Raw genomic sequence first — 13,463 nt, 5'->3', positions numbered from 1 at the left:
CAGATATTAAAAGGATTATCAGGGAATATTATGGACACTGCACTCAATTTGACAACTTAGATTAAATGGAAAATTTCTTGAAAGACATAAATGACCAAAGTTCATTCAAGAAGAAATAACTCCATATACCTGGTAGCTCTGCGACTATTAAAGAAGTTCAATTTTTAGTTAAAACCCTTACAGTGGTATTCAGAATATTTAAATACTCTTAAAACTCAATAATAAGAAAACAAACAACCCAATTTTTTTAATGGGCAAAAGATCTGAACACACATTTCACAAAAGATGATACACAAACAGCAAATATACATAGTTTCTCAACATTACTAGTCTTTAGGGAAGTACAAATCAAAACCACAATGAAATAACATACATAGAATAAAAAGACTGACCATACCAGGTGTTGGCAAGGATGTGGCGGAACTGGAACTTTTAGACCCTATTTGTAGGAATGAAAAATGGCACAACCACTTTGGAGAAAAGTTTGGCAGTTTTTTAAAAAGTATACGCTTAACACACAACCTAGCCATTCTACTTCTAGGTATTTACCCAAGAGAAATGAAAGCATACGTCCACACAAAAACGTGTATGCTAATGTTTGTGTAAACTTCTGCCATATTTGTAATAGCCAAAAACTGGAAACAACCCAGTGTCAACAGGTAAATGAATAAACAAACTGTGGCATATCCGTTTAATGGAATACTACTCAACAATAAAAGGAATGAACTATTGATACAATAGCATGGATGAATCTCTAAATAGCCATGCTGAATGAAAAAACCTGGAAATCCAAGAGTACATACTGTTTGACTGCATTCATATACAAGTCTATAAAATGCCAACTCATCTCTAGTTACAGATCAGTGGTTGCTGGAAGATGGGAGGTGTAGGCGTTGGAGGCAGTGGAGGAGCTGTGAAGGGCAAAGGAACTTTTGAGGGTGATGGATGTGTTCATTATCTTGATGTGGTGATAGTTTCACAGATATGTACATATGGCAAAATTTATCAAATTGTGCATTTTATAAATATGCAATTTATTATGTATATGCAAGTTATATCTCAATAAAGTTGTTACAGAAAATTACAGACACTGTTTCTGAGAGAATTACATCTCTTCTGCTTCTCTCCCTCTCCTACTTCTGTTTGCCTGATTGGATGGGGAGATTTAGGTACCTAGGCACCCGAGGATCACAGCATCTCATGGATTTGCCCACCCTCCTCTGCTTTGTAGTAGTGAATTCTTCCTTCACCACACTGTTTTTTCATGGCTCTATGTACCTTCTAGGAAGCACCTTCCTAGGAATGCATCTGCCGTTCCTTTCAGCTGGTTCACTGCAAATACTCTTGCTGTTTCCCTTCAACTTGGAAAGCTGTTGCCAACAACTTGAGCAAATAAAAGCCAATACCCATTGTATCAGTTTCCTATGGATGCTATAACAAATTATCACAAATTTGCTAGCTAAAAAACAAAAGAAATTTATTATCTCAGTTTTGGAGTCCCAAAGTCTGAAATCAAGGTGTGGGCAGGGCCACACTCCATCTAAAGGCTCTGCGAGAGAATCCTTCCTTATCCCTTCCAGCTCTGGTGGCTCTAGATCTTCCTTGACTCCTGGCCACACAACTCCAATCTCTGCCTCCATCTTCACATGGCCTTTCCCCTTTGTCTCTCAAATCTCCCTCTACCTTTCTCTTATAAGGACACTTGTCATTGGATTTAGGGCCCTCTCGAAATACTCAGTGATCTTATCTTGAGATCTTTAATTATCTACAAAGACCCTTTTTCCAAATAAGGTCACGTTCACTAAGGTCTAGTGGTTAAGACTTGGACATATCTTTTTGGGGACTACTATTCAATTCACTACAGCCATCCATATATTCAAATTTCTAGGGATAGATTCAGGGTCAGGCATGTGGCATTATCATAGAACCTGGGACATAAGGGCAGGATCTAGAAGTGTTTTCAGCCTCTGAAGTCCTTTTGCTTGGGCTTCTCTGATATCCCAGTGAGATCTGAAAAGGATATGATCTGACCTCCTTTGCCTTATTGTGTTGCTACAGTGATGGCTTATAGCCTTGGGGCCATTCATAGCCCAGTTAACTTGGCAGATGGGTAGTGAACCCAACGTCTTGCCCCGGTATAAGTTATAAGTCTTGGAAGGAAGGAACATTTATTGAATCCCTAATCTGGGCCAAGATTTCCACTTTAATAACCACAAAAATCCTACGAGGTAAGTTGTAGTTTTCCCATTATATAGATGAGGAAACTGGTTAGAGAACTTTTCTAATTTGCCCAGAATCAGAGTCAGTAAATGACAAGGTTCGGATTTATAGTTAGGTCTCCTGGGTCCGAAGCCTAGTAACATTTTTATCATAAAGGACTGGATCTCAAGCCCAGGGAAGTTGAGTGACCACAGGCATTGAGTAGAACCCATACTTGTCTACTCAAGATCATTACTGTTTCCCTCTGATAATGGCCATTTAGTGATAACTTGTTAGTGGCAGAAGAGTGGCACCTAGTGGCTCCAGCTAAAAACTACAACACCAAAAACAAAAACCAAAAAACCCCAAAACTGTATGACCAATGATGATAGATCCAATTCTTTTACCTTGGACCAGTCCCCCAGTTTCCATTTCTAAACAGGTAAAGTCGAATAGCTGATCTCTTGCATAGTATAAAATAAAGCCAACTATGGTTGTATTATAGTTTATGGATAAATGGAAGAAATGAGAGAAAATGTGTACTTAGAGTTTGACAGAACATATTCATGGAAAGGTTGTGCCAGGAGTGGAGGTTTTAAACCTGTGTGTTGGAACAGAGGACAGTAGGCCATGAAGGAGTAGACAAGATAGTAATCCCAGGCTTACTGTCACAGATGAGTATAGGACCAAAAACTTAAACCCAGAACAAGCAGGAGCAGTAGCAAGGAAGCAGCTTTTTAAGGAAAGGTTTTGTTTCCCAGGTGGTCGACCAGAATTAAACATCTCCTTGGTGTTAAATCCAAGGGGGTCTATCCTGAGGATAGGGCTGTCCCATCTGGGGGGCCTGATGATGAATGGAGGGTGTGCAAGGCTCCCCTAGGGCTCAAAGATTTCTTTCTGAATGTAGGTATTTCCTTGGTAAGACCAATTTCAAGATAGGATAAAGGTTTGTCTATTGTATGAGATTTTCTAGGCTAGAATGAAGTAAAGGAATAAGCTTTCTCTCAAAGAAGTAAAAAATTTTTGGAAATTTTCCTAATACTGTTTCTTCTTTCACCCCTTTAGGGTCATCTTTACCTTTTCTGTGTTCCTTGCAGTGTAATTACTTAGAAATTGAAACGTGCTTTAGTAAACAACATACGATAGAGTATATTTTTTATTGAGTTATAATTCACATACCATAAAATTTACTACTTTAAATTATACAATTCGGTGGTTTTAAGTATATTCACTGGTTTGCAACCATCACCACTAAATTCCAGAACATCCTCATCACCCCAAAAGGAAACCTTTTACCTAATTTGCAGTCATCTCCTGCCCTCTGGAAACCACTAATCTACTTTCTGTCTCAATGGATTTGCCTATAGTGAGTATTTAATATAAATGGACTTACACAATTACAAGTGGATTTTTGTGTCTGGCTTCTTTCACTTAGCATAATGTTTTCAAGGTTCATCCGTGTTGTAACATGTAACAGTACTTCATTCCTTTTTATGGTTGAATAATAAAATATTCTGTTGTATAGCTATCCACATTTTTTAATGCATTCATCGGTTGATGAACACATTATTCCCTTTTTTGGCTGTTAGGAATGCTGCTGCTATGAACATTTTGTGTGGAGGTTTGCAGTTCTCTCTGGTGTGTATCTAGGAGTAGAACTGCTGGGTCTTGTGATAACTCAAACTGTTTTCTAGATTGGCTGCATCATTTTACTTTCCCACCAGCACTGTATAACGGTTCCAGTTTTCCCCCATCCTCGCCAGCAGTTGTTAATTATTAGTATTATTATTACCATCCCAGTGGGTGTAAAATGGTATTTCACAGTGGCTTTGACTTGCATTTCCCTAATGAATAATGATGTTGAGCATCTTTTCATGTGGTTGCTGGCCATTTATATCTCTTCTTTGGAGAAATGTCTATTCAAGTCCTTTGTCAAACCCATTTTTAATTGGGTTGCTATTTTATTGTTGAATTATGAATTCTTTATTCTGGATATAAGTCCCTTATCAGATATGACTTGCAAATATTTTCTCCAATTCTTTAAAAAAATTTTTTAATTGAAGTGTAGATCTGCAATGTTAGTTTCACGTGTATAGCAGTGATTCAATTATACATATACATATATTTTTTTTTTTTCAGATTCTTTTCCCATTCTTGTGGGTTGACTTTTCACTTTCATTGTAAGTGTCCTTTGAAGCACAGAAGTTTTTAGTTTTGATGAAGAGGATATCTATTTTTATATACCTATATTGAAAAACGGGGCTCAGAGGACTGGGTTCTGACCTTCATTTCTCTGTCCAAATTGAACCAAATAGCAGGACTCTGAAAGGCTACAAAGGACTACAAAATGTGCCCTGTGGATTCCCATGTTTGTCCTCAGTCATTTTTTGAGCACTTACCCTGTGCAAGGCACTATGCTAGCTGTAAAGAGATACAGACATGATAAACCTTACCTTTCAAGGAATTTAGGATGTAGAAAATGGACATAAACACGTAAAATGATGAACAGGAGCATGCAGTGCATACTTCAGAGCCCAAGGAATGCAGCAGACAGATGAGGAACTGGCATTCAAAAGAGGAAGGAAATGCTGGGAGTGGCCTGAGTGAGCTGCAAAGGCTCCAACAGAGGGAAGCCTTGAAAGTTGGGGGCTGTGCAGGGTGGTTCACATGAGCCAGGAGGAAGTAAGAGGGAGTTCCAGGTAAGGGAAGACAGCCCTGTGAGGTCAACAAAGCCAGATAACCAGGCACATGATCTCACTGGGGCTTGTTCGTGCTTCTGCACAACTCACTTAGGGCTTCTAATTTTTTAAGCAGCTGCTCCCAGAGAGAGATGATGCAGAGCAGAGCACAGAGGATGCACATGAGAACAGCAGCCTGGAGCTCCTTGCAGGTAAGGTTTCAGCTTTTCAGGTGAGTCCTGGATCAAAGCTGGGAGATAAAAAACATGACTTCAAGCTTTCAAACTGCACCCTATACCACAGCAATGTCCTTCTGGGATTTGGTTGGCTCCTACCACCATGGGTATTCTGGGGCAGCAGGAGGCATTCCCTCCCAAAAGCTGGTATGACCGGACTAGAAATTCTAGTAGTTTGTGGTTACGGATAGCTGCACATGATGGGCCAGGGCCCTGAATCCAGTTGGTTCCTTCATGTCTTCTCTTGATTTGTGGTTCTCCCTAGTTTTGGATACTACTCTGGGGCTCTGGAGGCTGCTCCTGGGTGCAAATACTACAACCTTGCTGTGTCAAGGTTATGATGTATCAAGGTTATGGGGAGGTGTCAGTGTGTGTGATGTGATGGTGATTATACTGAAGTCCTTTCCCCCTCCCTCCAACTCTTAAATAACCTTCAGGGCTTGCAACAGCAGAGGTGTGTGTGTGTGTGTGTGTGTGTGTGTGAGAAAATAATCATAGCCACTGGTGTCTGAACCTGTATGGTGCACGTGCCAGGCACTAGTCTGGATTTTGAAAGTGTGTTAACACTCTTAATCCTAGAAACAATACTATGGTACTATTATATCCTCATTTTACAGGTGAAGAAACTGAAACTCGGGGATGTCAATAAACTTATCTGAGGTCATACAGCTAGTAAATGGCAGAGCCAGAATTCAAACCCAGGCAGCCTGGCTGTGGTCTGTCTCTAAAAAAGCCAGACTAGTGGGGATGAACTGTCAGACAAACAGTGACTGGGCTTGAAGGAATATGGGGACTGACTTCAACACCTATGTTTGTTGGTAAAATTCCTCTTCCCAGGGTAACAACTACAACACACTGTGTGTTGTCTATGCTTAGTTCTAAGACACGTTTCGGAATCATTGTCAATTGAACCATATTTTAAATGTTGTGGGCTCTGTTCCTACTGAAAAGAACCCTGCAGTGAATGCTTGTATAAAGCAAAGAATCTATTTTTATAAATTTAGATTTGGTGATCTAAAAGAATGGAAATATATCACATTCTACAATTCAGTATTCAGCACATACAAATCAGTATTTATGCAGTGAAGAGACAAAAGAATAAGTACTTTCCTTAGAAGGAAGAAATTAACATTTAATCAGCACCTTCTATAGACCCAGGGAGATGCTAGGCTCTCCCGGTGACCACTCTTTCACAGTGACCCTTGGGAGTAAGCAGCATCGGTCCCCTCTCACAAAAGACAGCCTAGGTTTAGAGGTAGAGCACTTAGCAGGTAGGAGGATCTGAATCTCAGCCTGCTGCCTCTAAAGCCCATGCTTTCTCCACCGTGCAACGTAAGCCTTAAAATCTACGTGTTATGACCCGGTGGGCCCCCGGAAGATTGAGCTGCTCTGCCTTACATAGCTGCACTTCTAGCTGCCATCAGTCCTATGTCCTACGTGGGCAGCTCTGCTGAAGAAAAACACCAAACACTGTGTGATGCCACTGTAAACCTGTGGTCCATTCACTGAGGAGCCTTCAGTTTGTCAATTCTTTCCATTGTCTTCCTGGTCTTCTCAGTGGCTACTCCATTCTTTTAAAAATCTATCCAGCTTCTGCTTCCTGATTTAGCCTCCTACTTCACTTACTAATCACTTTTTTCAGTAAACTCACCCAACTTGTACTCTCCTTCACTGCCAGGACCTTACCAGCATGGGGACCCACCCCCTCCAGACTCAGGGGTGGCATTATCCCTACTGCTTTCTCCATAGCATCAGTTATCACTTCTGCCCTTCAACTTCTTTTCTGAGTTCTTTTTCCTCAGCAGATCAGTCTCTCATTCCTCAAAAGGTTATCTCACTTGATCTTGAACTTCCACCTCTCTCTCTCCATTACATCTCACTCAAGGTTCTCAAAAAAAAAAAAAAAAAAAAAAAACCAAACAAACAAAAAAAACAAGCTGCATTGTTTCCCTTTCTCTTAGTCTCTTCCTAACCCAGGGCACGTGCTCTCTCTGTGGCCTGTGAACTGCAAGGTCTCTTGTTTGGGAAGGCCTCCTAATTACCAAATTGATTGTGCATTTATCTTTACCATACCTGAACTATTTGCAGAACTTGGACTCACCCGGCCCTCCTCTCTCTGATCTTCTCTCTTCAACTAGCTTCCTCTGGCCATCTCCAAATGTGCTCATACTGCACTCCCTTCATAGCTGCTCTCTTCATCCCAAGCACTGACCTCTGCCTCTGGGCACAAGACTCCTCAGTTGGTATGACCAGCCCAGGTCTCTCTTGAGCATTAGATGGGAGATCTATCTGCTCACTAGGTTGCTCCATGTGTAGGTCCCATTGGTACCTCAGTTTCCTCTCCTGATATCTTGCCCTCTGCATACACACCTCTAGATCAGTTCTTTTGTCTCTGTCATGATTAATAACACCACAACCTATCCAGTTTTTCATCTGAAACCTGAGATTCGTTTTGAGATGCCCCTCATTCTCATGTTCCACATCCAGTCTCTAACCAAAGCCTGTTGATTTGGCCTCATGAATACTTCTGACTCTTCCATACCCACTGCCTTCACTTCCCCTGGGCTCTTGAGGTCTTCCCTCCTCTAACTTGACTCTTAAGCCACACCTCTGACAAATGATCTTTCTGAAATACATAATTTACAATATATCTCTAGTGCTTAAAACTCTTCACGGCCTTCCTATTTCCTACAGATCAAAATCCATTTCTTAGCCTTCTCTGATTCCCACTAACCCCTTCAGATTCATCTCCTTGGGCCGTCACTTTGCAGTAGGAAACTGTTTCATGCCTTTGGGTGTAATGCCTAACTCTTTCAGCCTGGAATTCCTTTCCTCTACCTTGTCAGCCGACGTATTTCTCTTCATCCTTCAAAACCCAGCTCAGACATCTCAAGGAAACCTTTCTTCATCTACAGAAATGTTTAACAGCTTCTTTCTGTTCTACCCTTGGACTTTGTACACACTTCTGCATCAGTCCGAGCATGTGTGAGCTTCACCCAGGGAACAGCTCGCTGATCTACATTCTCAGCACCTGCTCAGGAAGAATCTATAGATCCAGACTCTTAAATTTGCACTGCCTAATGCAGCGTGAGCAACAAAGGGAGAGAGAGGTGAGGCAAGCTTTCTGGCAAGAAGGGAGAAGCTGGATAGTGCAGACTACGGAGAATCTGTGTGTAGTGACTGAGTAGGCGCGAGCCCCAAGTGAGAGCCTGTTACAATCCCAGATGACTTTTCCAGAGCCCAGCTCAGTGGGGATAGGGAGACGCTGAAGCCACCGTGCAGCCTCAGCCTGACCCTGAAGGCCCCGGGGCCGCAGGGTTTTGATCCAGCAGATGAAAGGGTTCTGAGGTGGGAGGGCTAAGAGAGCCAGACCCCAGCTGCTCCCTTTCTCCCAGGTCTCCCCCAAGGGTCTAGCACATGACGTGGGAGTAAAATGAGCGGGCATCTTGTTTTCTCCTAGGGACCAGCGGACCAGTAGGAAACAAGAGGCTCAAGGGGAGCAGCCTCCACCAAGGCGTGGAGGAGACTCGGGCTTTCCGCTCTACCGGGGCCCTGAGCCCGTCAGAGGCCGCCCGGCGCCGCGCAGAGGCTACCGTGCCCCCTCTGACCCCTAGCAGAAGCAGGACGGGCCCCGGGAGCGGCCTGGAGGTAACCGGGCTAAGGCCGCGCAAGGGAGGGAGAGGCGGGAGGGCGGGGACCCTTCTGCAGCCGAGGGGTCCTCACCCGGGCCCCCTTTCCTCCCGCAGGACGCGTTGTGGCTGCAGGAAGTCTCCAATCTGTCCGAGTGGCTGAGTCCCGGCCCTGGGCCCTGAACCCGGCACCCACCCCGCGCCTCCACACCCGACGGGGAAATGCCAGAGCCGCGCGTTGTCTGTTGTTCAATAAACCTGCTTAGCGAACGCCGAGTCTACTTCAGTGTCGGGGCGGAGTCGGGGGCGGGGCCGGAGCCCGCGCTGCCTAATGACGTCACTGCGCTTCCGGCAGGCGCGGGCCGAGTAGTGGCAGGGTCACGTCACTCGTGTGCGCCTCGGGTCCGGGCGCGATGGCGGCGCTGGGCGGGGACGGGCTTCGCCTGCTGTCGGTGTCACGGCCGGAGCGGCAACCCGAGTCTGCGGCTCTGGGCGGTCCAGGCCCCGGGCTGTGCTGCTGGGTGTCCGTGTTCTCTTGTCTTAGCCTCGCCTGCTCCTACGTGGGCAGCCTCTACGTCTGGAAGAGCGAGCTGCCAAGGTGCGGGGGCTGCGCGCGCGGCCGGAACCCGCGCTTCTGCGAGGCGGGGCTGCGGGCGGAGCTTGGACGAACAGGGGGCGGGGCCGCGCTGTCGGGAGGCGGCTGTGGGCCCCCTGAACTTACTGCCCGCTTCGTAGGGACCACCCTGCCGTCATCAAGCGGCGCTTCACCAGTGTCCTGGTGGTGTCAAGTCTCTCGCCTCTCTGCGTGCTACTCTGGAGGGAACTTACAGGCATCCAGGTGCGAAGGAGGCGGGGCAGAGGGCAGCTGGGAAGAGATCTCAGGGCTCTTTCCGGGAGGGAGCAAAACTGATGCCCCTTTTCCTGTGGCTCAGCCAGGCACATCCCTGCTCACCCTGATGGGATTCAGGCTGGAGGGCATTTTTCCAGCAGCGCTGCTGCCCCTGCTGCTGACCATGGTGAGTGCTCCTGCTTGAGCTTTCCTCCTCTGCTCTTTGTTATTGGCGTGAGGCTCCTTTTCATGGTCTTTTTTTCCTTATCCTGATTGTGTCCAGCCTTTGACTGATGGAAGACAGGAATTGTGAGATGGCCCAGGGCCCTCGAGTACGCATCGTCGGGAGATCCTGGCAGAGAACAGGAAGCCTGAAGTCTCATGAGGCCTTGCCTGGGCAAGGGCAGTGGATTATGGTTTGACCCTTTCCTTTGATCGCTCCTGTTTTTCTGTCCCCAGATCCTTTTCCTGGGTCCATTGATGCAGCTCTCAATGGATTGCCCCTGTGACCTGGCAGATGGGTTGAAGGTTGTCTTAGGTGAGTCCTCAGGGCTGAGGGAAAAAGTAGGCACAGGCATTCCAAGACAATGAGGAAAGGGGATCAGTAGTCTTATGGTGGGACCTGGACACGAGACATGAGATGTTCTGTTTCCTTATCAGTAAAATGGGAACACATATCAGGTAGGCTCTAAGATTAGTTCCTGATGTCCAAGCCCATAGGGACAGGGACCCCCAGCATTACTTGGTGTGGATGAGGAAGTATTGTCCCTTGCTTCCTTTAACCTTTAGTTTCCCAAACTAGAAGTGGTCTTAGGCAAATTCTGGTATTTCCAGAGTTTACTATCAGGATACCCTGCCTCAGCTACTAATGCCTTCCCTTTCAGTCCCCTTGAGACATTGTTTTATACTGGATCTGATAAAGAAAACTCGACCCTTACCTGTTCTCACAAGTGTTTGTGCCTAACCTGAGTTTGGCCAGGGGGAGGTTGTGGGAGAGGGCCCTTGGGGCCTCTAGAGTCACTTTGTTCAATAGCTAGTCGTTCATTGCTTGTTCTGAATCCCCTCCCTAGCCCCTCGCTCCTGGGCCCGCTGCCTCACAGACATGCGTTGGCTTCGGAACCAAGTGATTGCACCCCTAACAGAGGAGCTGGTGTTCCGGGCCTGCATGCTGCCCATGTTAGCACCGTGCACAGGCCTGGGCCCTGCTGTGTTCACCTGCCCACTTTTCTTTGGAGTTGGTGAGTTTCTCTAACCTGGTCCTGCTAAGGTGTTCCCTAGCATGGAACTGGGAGTGGGGTTTGAGGCAAGGGTAGGGCCTATTGGGCAGGCCGGGAGGAATGTAATGTGATTTTCCTCTTCCATTCAGCCCATTTTCACCACATTTTTGAACAGCTTCGTTTCCGCCAGAGCAGTGTGGGGAGCATCTTCTTGTCTGCAGGTGAGTCCTAGAGAGCTTGTCTGGGGCAGTCCTGGGCTGGGTGTGTGAGGGTATCCCTGATAGTCAGTCTGGAGAAAGAATTGGGAACAGAAGGCTATAGTATTGGAGGGGCCGCTGACCATGGGAGTTGGGGTGTAGAGGACAGCAGGTGCTGGGGCAGGCAGCCACTGCCCCCAGGGGAAGGGGATCTCTGGCTGATGGGTGTGCAGTGCTGGGGCAGGTAGGGCACGCAGGTGTGGTCACTCGCGGCCTCCCTGTCTCCAGCGTTCCAGTTCTCCTACACAGCTGTCTTCGGTGCCTACACTGCTTTCCTCTTCATCCGTACAGGTTGGTCCTCAGTCTCTCACGGGTCCCCGGGGGCTCAAGAGCCCACAGGAGTGGGTGGGAGATTGGGAATCTGTGTTTGTTCTAGGAGCAACAAGTTTCTTCTACCGTAGCCGTTGAGACAGGCTTAGCCAGGGCCCTCAGCCTGGTCCGGCCTGAGAGGTAGAAGAAGGAAGCAGAGGCCATGGTGTGTGGGTGGATGGGTGGGGCACTGATCTCCTGTTTTGGGGGATAAGGGTCTTAGCCCTGGAAGGGCTCGGGGAGGTGGTAGGACTGCTTCATGAGCTACTCTGTCTCCCCTTCCCAGGACACCTGATTGGGCCGGTTCTCTGCCACTCCTTCTGCAATTACATGGGTTTTCCTGCCGTATGTGCAGCCCTGGAGCATCCGCAGAGGCGGCCCCTGCTGGCAGGCTATGCCCTGGGTGTGGGACTCTTCCTGCTTCTGCTCCAGCCCCTCACGGACCCTAAGCTCTACGGCAGCCTTCCCCTTTGTGTGCTTTTGGAGCGGGCAGGGGACTCAGAGGCTCCCCTGTGTCCCTGACCCACGCTCCTGTACACACTCCTATGAACTCTCATGGGCTTCCCAGCCCCTCCCCATCAAGGGGTACTGCAGGGGAGGAGCTGGCTGAGGTCCCCGAGAACTCAGGAATTTTTGTAGGGGATTGAAGCCAGAGCTAGTTGAATCCCAGGGACCAAGAGAAAGGAGCAGATATCCAAAGGGTGCGGCCCCTCTTGAAAGGGGATTGAGGAGCAGCTGGGAGTGAGGGGACAAGGGGCAGGTCCCAGGAGCCACGCACTCCCTTCTTCACTTTGGACTGCTGCTTCTCTGAGCTTCTCTGCCCCCCCTGCCACTGAAAAGCTGCTCGGGGGTGGAATTTATAAAAACCCTCCCCCCAACTTCCCAGGGTTTTCTCATTGTCTTTTTGCATTGGGACTTTGTATTGGGATATTAAAGAGATTTAACTTGGGTAACATGGCCTTGGACCTTTGGGAATCAATCTGTTTGGTGTCTTGGGAGTACGCCCACCACCTGTCCTGGCTACCTTGAACACTAACCTCTAGGCAGGTCAGCCCAGTAGGTACAGTTCCCTGGAGTACTGGACAGAATGGGGGCCTGAGGCTGCCCTGGGTCTATAGCTTCCTCCTTCCTGAGTCAGGGGCCAAGTCCTAGCATATGTGGGCCTGGGACTGTAGGTACCAGGTGTGGGTCCAGCTCATCCTGGGACCTGTGCCTTTCTTTACCAGGGTCAGGCAGTTGGACCCAGGGCCCTGACCCCAGTGATGGAGCCTCCAGCCTCTGTCCTCTGAGAGGGTGGCGAGTCCACTGAGAGCTTTTCCATCAGGACCTCCTGAGTCTACCAGCCTCACATTACAAAAGAGGAAATAAGTCTAAAACGGAAGAGGAGCCAGCTCAGTCACCTGGGAGTAGAGACCTTTCTGGCTGTCTCTACCTCAGACCTCTGCCACTGTGCCACTTGTTTGGTCCTTGGAGGAACCCAAACAAAGGCTCAGAGAGCATGAGCAACCCTGCCAAGCAACACTGTAACTCACATTTCTTTCTAGAACCTGGTAGTGTTTCACCTGCTTTTCCCCTTGTTTTTAGAATGGTTCTTATGTTCTCATTCCTCTGCCCCTAGGACAGCCCCCCTTTTGAAAGAAATTCTTAGAAGAGTATTAATTATCCCTTCAGGTCCCATTCCAGACTCAAAGACATTGTCCTGAGTCCCCTTCTCTGAGGCTGGTGGTTGAAGGAAAGGAAACGGGTGTGCAGTCACTCCTGTGGCACCCCCAGGTTGATTGTAACTAAACTATACCTGGCTCTAAAAGGGCATTGTGACAGTCACGTACCTACTTTGCTGGAGAGCTTTCCTCTCCCCCACCCTGTGTGGCAGCTGCCAGGGAAGCCGAGGGAGTCAGCACAGACTGGTTTTAGAGGGTACATTTGGGATCTGAGAGTCCAAAGGGAAGGCAGCCTAGTCCCACCCCAAAGACTAGATGTGGTACCCAAGTGCTAGGCTGGCAGGTGCACGGGGTGTGCTTCCAGCCTGGTCCCCTGAAGGTCCAGGGATCTGGGCTCCATCCTTCTCCTTCCTTACACTTTTGCTCGGGAATAGACCAGTGTCCCACC

The 13,463-nt window shown here is 47.5% G+C and overlaps 2 protein-coding genes across 7 annotated transcripts in view; both read left to right on the top strand.

Annotated features, from left to right (window-relative positions):
* TOP6BL (TOP6B like initiator of meiotic double strand breaks) overlaps positions 1 to 9,012 on the top strand; it is a 65,009-nt gene extending 55,997 nt beyond the window's left edge. Inside the window, exons 14-16 of the mRNA XM_074371674.1 lie at positions 5,011 to 5,089; positions 8,574 to 8,761; positions 8,860 to 9,012. Of these exons, the coding sequence (XP_074227775.1) occupies positions 5,011 to 5,089; positions 8,574 to 8,761; positions 8,860 to 8,925 (333 nt within the window). The 3' untranslated portion in view covers positions 8,926 to 9,012. The remainder of the gene's footprint in view (positions 1 to 5,010; positions 5,090 to 8,573; positions 8,762 to 8,859) is intronic.
* A 115-nt stretch (positions 9,013 to 9,127) lies between these two features.
* RCE1 (Ras converting CAAX endopeptidase 1) lies at positions 9,128 to 12,307 on the top strand. 6 transcript variants are annotated; one of them, XM_045517893.2, is made up of 8 exons: positions 9,128 to 9,340; positions 9,478 to 9,580; positions 9,675 to 9,758; positions 10,031 to 10,109; positions 10,642 to 10,809; positions 10,964 to 11,009; positions 11,274 to 11,336; positions 11,641 to 12,307. In XM_045517893.2, exons 1-8 carry the CDS (start codon positions 9,156 to 9,158, stop codon positions 11,801 to 11,803), a joined length of 891 nt encoding a protein of 296 aa, XP_045373849.1. In that variant the 5' UTR covers positions 9,128 to 9,155; the 3' UTR covers positions 11,804 to 12,307. The 6 variants fall into 6 exon arrangements, with proteins under 6 accessions (XP_045373849.1, XP_010954996.1, XP_010954997.1 ...); XM_010956694.3 differs by having other exon boundaries at positions 10,938 to 11,009; XM_074371675.1 differs by having other exon boundaries at positions 9,309 to 9,340; positions 9,679 to 9,758; positions 10,938 to 11,009.
* The last annotated feature ends 1,156 nt before the right edge of the window (positions 12,308 to 13,463 follow it).

This window comes from Camelus bactrianus, chromosome 10 (genome assembly GCF_048773025.1).
Source record: "Camelus bactrianus isolate YW-2024 breed Bactrian camel chromosome 10, ASM4877302v1, whole genome shotgun sequence".
Lineage (NCBI taxonomy): Eukaryota > Metazoa > Chordata > Mammalia > Artiodactyla > Camelidae > Camelus > Camelus bactrianus.
This window is presented reverse-complemented; position numbering and strand designations above follow the sequence as displayed.

What these genes read in the sequence shown, in the direction of transcription:
- RCE1 (XM_010956694.3), top strand. Translation starts at nt 9,156, where the DNA reads ATGGCGGCGCTGGGCGGGGACGGGCTTCGCCTGCTGTCGGTGTCACGG. An exon ending in GGGAACTTACAGGCATCCAG is followed by an intron (nt 9,581 to 9,674) that starts GTGCGAAGGAGG and finishes CCTGTGGCTCAG; the next exon opens with CCAGGCACATCCCTGCTCAC. An exon ending in CCCACTTTTCTTTGGAGTTG is followed by an intron (nt 10,810 to 10,937) that starts GTGAGTTTCTCT and finishes TCTTCCATTCAG; the next exon opens with CCCATTTTCACCACATTTTT.